Genomic DNA, 6,895 nt, shown 5'->3' with positions numbered 1-6,895 from the left:
GACACTTCATGTTTATTTCTTGTACAATAATATGTAATTTTTAAATCATCTATAAAAATAACTAACATGTTTAGAAAATTTGTACAAAATGGAATAATTTGCGATAGTTTTTTCATATTGCAATGCATGCACTCATGGATTAATATATAAATTCATGCATCTTCCTTTAAGGAAGTTACACAAGTTATACACTTATTAATGATTTGGAAACAAAGCTTTCAATAGCCGCTTTTTGATTCGATCTCGCTTTCAATACGGCTGATTTTGACTACGGTCGTCTTTTAACTTTAATTCAGTGGACTTTTAAAGCAACCGCTTTTTATTTGGCCGTTTTTTGTGTATGGCCGCCTTTGAATTTGATCTTTTTTTGATGTGGCCGCCCCAAAAGGCGCTGACCAGACGCGGCCCTGATTTGTACCAGAGTGGCGCTTAGCTGTGCTTAGCCTGGGTGATTTTTTTTAAATTTTCAATTAATTAAAATTAGAAACAAAATTTTTTTTTCCAAAAGCAATTGTTTTGTTTGAACAAGCAGAAAGTTCTTTGAATCATTTAAATCGGACGCTTAGTTCTCTCAAAAACTGCCATTTTTTTAACATTTAGCTCTGTATCTCCGAAACCGCTGAGCCTACCTTTGCCAAAAACTAATAACCACTTTTCCCCGTCATTGCGAATTGATTGCTTTTTGGATTATACAAATCCGTTCACAGAAAAACTCGATTTCTATTTTCTGCACTCTTTGCACTTTATCTCCGTAACTGCTGGACCTGCCTTTGCCAAAAACTAATCAGCACATCTCCTTATCAATAGGAATCGAATGTTTTTTGAATCATTCAAATTGGTTGATTCGACTACGCCGAAAACGTGGGTGAAAAATTGTATCCATACATACATACACACACACACACATCCATTTTTTCTTAAGTATGCCAAAATGTTCAGAAACCTTCAAAACCGTCGAAAAATGTAAAAATTTTCAATTCCGATTTTCGGCCCATTACAATAACTTACCCTACGGGAAGTTAATAATAACTTAATTTACTTGTTGTTATAATTTATAATCAAAATAAAAATTAAATTAAGTTAACTTCAGGTTTAAAGAGCCATATTTAAATATGTAAATCGCCAACAATAACTTATCGCGAACAATAAGTTTAACTTGCTGGAACTTCCCGTACCGTAACGAAATGTTCGAGGTATAATGAATGAATGTTTATGAATGAATTACTGAATGTTTTCAAATAGATTATTATAAATATTGTAACAATGTCTAATATTTATAAGAATTATATAAACTGAATTGCAGAGTTCAAATTATTTGTTTAAAGTATATTAGAACTATAGTCAGAATTTAAATTATTTTCGATATACCAAAAATTAAAAAAAACAAAATGAAACAATTTTTTTTTTCCAAAATCAATTATTTTGTTAAGACAAGCAGAAAGTTCTTTGAATCAATTAAATCGGACGCTTAGTTCTCTCAAAAACTGCCATTTTTTGTACATTTAGCTCCGTATCTTCGAAATTTGCGAAAAACTAAATAACCACTTCTCCCAATCATTACTAATTGAATGTTTTTTAGATCATTCAAATCGGATGCTCCGTTCTCTCAAAAACTCGATTTCTATTTTCTGCACTCTTTATCTCCGCTCTTTATCTCCGTAACTGCTGGACCTGCCTTTGCCAAAAACTAATCAGCACATCTCCTTATCAATAGGAATCGAATGTTTTTTGAACCATTCAAATCGGTTGATCCGTACGCCCGAAAACGTGGGCGAAAAATTGTATCCATACATACATACACACACACATCCATTTTTTTTGAAGTATGCCAAAATGTTCAGAAACCTTCAAAACGTCGAGAAATGTAAAAATTTTCAATTCCGATTTTCGGCCCATTACAATAACTTACCCTACGGGAAGTTAAATATGTTTTTGAGACACTAAATTATAATTTAAATTATTATATATTACACTTGTTTTTGAGACATTATGTTATAAAATTGTAAATTGTAATTTATACCATTCGTATCTCGCGCCAAAATAATTTTCCCAATTTTGAAATCGTCATTGATTATCATGAAGTTAACGTCATACCAAAAGCACGATATTTAAATCGTTAAATTTTTTTTTAACGTTATATTTTTTTTAAGTGATTATTATTAAGATTAACAACTTCAATCAATAGTAAAAGTACATTACATTATTAAATACAATATTAAATCAAATTTCCATTCAAATCTGGCGCCAAAACTATTCCCCTCATTTCACCTTGAAATGATTCATCTCCGTCGTTCGCGCTCGCTCGCTGTCAAGCGAAACAAACATCTGACACCATTCGCCGTATTTTCTTAACAAAAACAATATTTATACAAAATTTATGTTCAATAACACTGTGTAAACCCATAACTTATTCATAACTATGACAGCAAGTAGAAAAAGCAAGAGTTGTGCTAATTATACGATGAAGGTAATCTTAATCCCAAATTAGATCAGCACGCCTACGTAGTAAGATATAGAATTTGTTGTTTATTTTTGTTTTGTTTTGCAGAAAGTAGCAGCCGATCATGGAAAGTTCCTAAATAGGATCACCAAAACGCTTTATTATGGAAAACTACCGAATACTGATCGTTTTAGTATACCCATGTCAGGTAGGTTATGTCAGGGACAAGTAGGTCAAGATAAAAGACACAGAAAGAGCCCAAGAGTCTTTTTGACAATTAACTGTTTAATTATATATTACTAGCTGACCCCGCAAATGTTTTGCTAAGTACGGTATATTCTAAACAATTTCTAGAGAATCAAAAATGTTAATACTTCAAGTGTATAAGGATGCGTTGTTTGAATGCTATATACAATGAGGTACTATAAACCCCATTAGTTCGTCTATATTTTGTCGATACAATCACACTGCAAGTTTTATACACTTTCTATACAAACATGGTATAATCCAATCCCAAGTCTTTTTGGTCTTTCGACTTATTGATTACGTTTCAAGTTTTTTCAGATTCTTTTTGGATTCTGGATTTTGTGTATAGTTGTAAATAATACTACTGAGCTTATACAAAATTTTCAAATTTTTGCGAGGAGAGATAGAAAATGAATTAAGTATTCTTCTTTCACCTGCTTTTTGAAAAGTTTCAAGTAACATTCGAAAAATTAAAGTAAATTTAATAAAAGGTATATGTGCAGAGGAGACGAGACACAGGTCCAATTTGACTTTGAGCAAATATAAACTATATATAAACTATAACTATAAACCAGAACAATTATATCACAACAAATAACACATTTCAAACGAATAATTATCTGACTACGTTCTGTAAACTATCTTCTACTTTGTAGAAATGTGCTTTTTTGATGTCTTTCAAAATTTGTTATCTAGACCTTTTTACCCCATAGACGGGGTAAATTGGAACGGCCAGGTGGCAAACAGGTTTAATGTCTTATTTTAATTTTAAATGTATTTTACAAAATAATTACATTTTAACTAATGCTTAAAAACTACCCACGGAAAAAATACTTTTATTATGGATTTTCAAAGATTACCTTTTATCTCCCGATAGCAAAGTCATAAGAATCAAGGTTATAGATGATTATACATTAGTTTTCCTACTTCCAATATTATTGTTAAATAATTCTTAACTTTACTAGTTTTCACAACACATTGGTGGTGGACCTTTTTAACCCCGGACCTTAATATATTACTATCTATTCTTTGATAAATTCTGGGAAATTATAACTGAGAAAATGTTATTCGACAAAATGTCCCTTTGATCGATACCAAATTTAGGTTCTGAATTTAAATAACATAAATAAAAAATAATATAACCTAGAAATATTTTATAAATACCAATGAGTATACAATTATACAAATGAGATCTTTCAGAGCACCATGTTTGAGAAAAATATGATTTGCAAAAATTTAGTGCTACAGCGCCAAAATGTATTTTCATATTAACATTTCAAAAAAATTGATATTTTGAGTTTCTAGAAACACTTGCGATCCGTTTAATAACGTTTTTGTGTATAAATAAAACTACAAACAAAACTACTACTATAACAAAACATCCTATTAAAACATAATTGAACATCATCTGTCGAAAACGTTTGACATTTGACGTATTAGCCACCGTCCATTGTTTTATTCAAATTACGCTTCTACAAAAATGTTCAAATTAAAAATGTAAAGTTTCTACGCGATTTTGAAATAATTTCTCACCTTACCGACAACCTAGTGATTAGCACGAATTTTTCAAGACTAAGACTGGCCAAATCGGTTTAGCCGTTTTCGAGTTTTAGCGGATCATTTTATCGAGAGCACCATTTTTATATATAACAAGATAACTATCAACATAAACAAGAGTCAATTACTATTATTTCTTTTTTCCAGAGTTGGCAGTGGAGATGTTCTCCGAAGCCCATCGTGGCCACACTCTGCAAAGACTACAAATGAACTCGGCTTGCAACATATCTCGAAATGCTTGTGTCAACCCCTGCGCTCTCGTATTGGCTATGTTATATTTGGACAGACTACGTGATTGCAACCCAGAATATGTGCGACAAGTAGCCCCCAGCGAACTGTTTTTAGTATCCTTGGTAAGATATGAAAATCATAAAATAGAAAAGAATAAATAGATGTAAAGTAGTGGGGCGCATGGCATTGTGCCTTAAGGCAAATTGCTGGAACTTTCCACACCGTAATTTGAGAAATGAAAATAATCAATAATTGTTTTGAATAATTTCAAATAGGTTATTTATTATAAATGCATACTGTAAACTTATAAGTGCTTTTTAAATTAGGCAATGAGTGTATTCTACAAACAACTTTGTGTATGTTTACAAGAAATTTCTTTAATTTTATTTAAATTGATTTTTTTTGATAGTTTTAAAATTTTTATCTTCGCGTAGGGTAAGTTATATTAATCGCTAAAATGAAAAATTTTATATATCTTTACGTTTCAGAGGTTTCTGAACATATTGGCATACCTTAGAAAAAATGGATGTATGTGTGTGGGTGCGGATACAAATTTTCATCGACAATTTCGGGAACACCGATCAACCGATTTGAATGATTAAAAAAACATTCGATTCGCATTGATGAGGAGACGTGCTGATTAGTTTTTGGACGGAGGCAGGTCTAGCCGTTCCGAAGATACGCGGCAAAAAGTGCCAATAACGGTAACTCAGTTTTTAAGTGAACGGAGCGTCCTATTTTGATAATTCAAAAAAACATTTTAATTGGATTGACAAGATGAAGAACTGATTAAATTTCTGGGAAGACAGCTCTAGCAGTTTCGGAGATGTAGTAAAAAAAGTAAAAAAAAAGACTAACATATGTCTAATAAACATTTTTGACCGCAAAATGGCATTTTTTTACTTTTTTTTATTGAGAGTCCATAACCACTGAACATGCCTTTCCAAAAAATTGAACAGTTCTTTGTTTAGTCAATACAAATAAAATGTTTTTTGAATTATTCAAATCAGACGCTCCGTTCTCTCAAAAACTGAATTAGGACTTTTGGTTCTATTTGCCCGTATCGTCAAAACGCTAGACCTGCCTTTGGCAAAAACTAATCAGCACGTCTCCTTATCAATACGAATCGAATGTTTTTCGAATTATTCAAATCGGTTGATCCGTCTTCCCGAAATCGTCGACGAAAATTTGTACCGCACTCATCCATTTTTTCTAAGGTATGTCAAAATGTTCAGAAACCTTTGAAACGTAAAGATATATAAAAATTTTAATTAAACGATATAACTAAGTTTTTGGATTGTTCAGATGGTCTCTAGTAAGTTTTTGCATGACGATGGAGCTGAAGATGAAGTATTTTTACACGAATGGGCTGTCTCAGGGGGTATTACCGTAGCAGCTTTAAAACAACTAGAAAAAGACTTCCTAAATGCAATGGTAAGCATATATATTTACAATTGCATGCAGAAATACTTGCAATATATATCTTTTCCCCCAGGATTGGAAAATATTTATATCAGACTCCAAATTTTGGTCAGAGTTTGAACATTTAGAGCAAATTCTAGCCCTACGAGAGGCCAATAAGAGAGGCTGGTTTACTTACTCAGAGCTATCCCTTCTACTTCCTTCATCAGACCTTGCCAAATTAATTCTTTGTGCCACCGGTATCCTAACCGTTAGCTACATAGCCAGTTTAATTGTAATGTTTGGAGCAGTCTTCATCACTAGCCAAATACCTGGAAATGCAATTAAGACTTATAGTGAAAGCCAAGACAAGTCCTGGTCAAATGAAACCTTTAATCAAGACATGGAATTAGATAGCAAATTGGATATTGATGTAAATGATTATTAGACTTCAATTACACCTCTGAATTACAATTAGACAAAGATTATTTTCCCGATGATGTTAATAGATCTGCAATTGACTCGATTCTACTGAGTATAAGAATTTAACTAAATGTTTTGACCGGGAAAAACAAGATTATCGTCATTTTGTTAGAACAGCTACTTGGTATTCGATAATTTTTTGACTAACGTTTTTTCTAGATGCTGTCTTCCATTTTGTAATAAACTAAACACTTGATAGAAAGAGGAACTTATTTAGTTTACATTCAAATCTAAATTATTTATATTTATTGGAACTGAAATTGCAATCATTTTATAGAGATGTATATTTTTGGAAAGAATAAAATTTATATTTATGGAATTTTAGTTTTATCTAATAAGTAGGTGTAAGTGAATTTTTTTCTTATAATCCAGTCATTTATGCTTAAATTAGGTAAAAATCTTGAAATTCGAGATACCAGCTGTAAGTCTGTAAATACTTGTATATTGACACCCTAAAGTTGTCTCAAAACCTACATATGGTATTGACACTCTGCATATGTAGGTTTTGAGACAACTTTTAGGATATCAATATACAAG

At 31.6% G+C, this 6,895-nt stretch overlaps 1 protein-coding gene across 1 annotated transcript; it reads left to right on the top strand.

The window, feature by feature from the left end:
- Positions 1 to 2,325: 2,325 nt before the first annotated feature.
- Positions 2,326 to 6,323, top strand: LOC113391221 (protein CNPPD1-like). Its single transcript, XM_026627172.1, has 5 exons — positions 2,326 to 2,467; positions 2,549 to 2,648; positions 4,391 to 4,596; positions 5,780 to 5,908; positions 5,970 to 6,323. The coding sequence occupies exons 1-5, from the start codon at positions 2,420 to 2,422 to the stop codon at positions 6,321 to 6,323; spliced, it is 837 nt and encodes a 278-aa protein (XP_026482957.1). The 5' UTR covers positions 2,326 to 2,419.
- Positions 6,324 to 6,895: the final 572 nt, after the last annotated feature.

The sequence above is a fragment of the Ctenocephalides felis genome, unplaced genomic scaffold (assembly GCF_003426905.1).
Source record: "Ctenocephalides felis isolate EL2017-DRISC unplaced genomic scaffold, ASM342690v1 CF-g0.4_SCAFFOLD_00845, whole genome shotgun sequence".
In the NCBI taxonomy this organism is placed as follows: domain Eukaryota; kingdom Metazoa; phylum Arthropoda; class Insecta; order Siphonaptera; family Pulicidae; genus Ctenocephalides; species Ctenocephalides felis.
The sequence above is the reverse complement of the archived record's forward strand: the minus strand, read 5'-3'. Positions and strand labels throughout refer to the sequence as shown.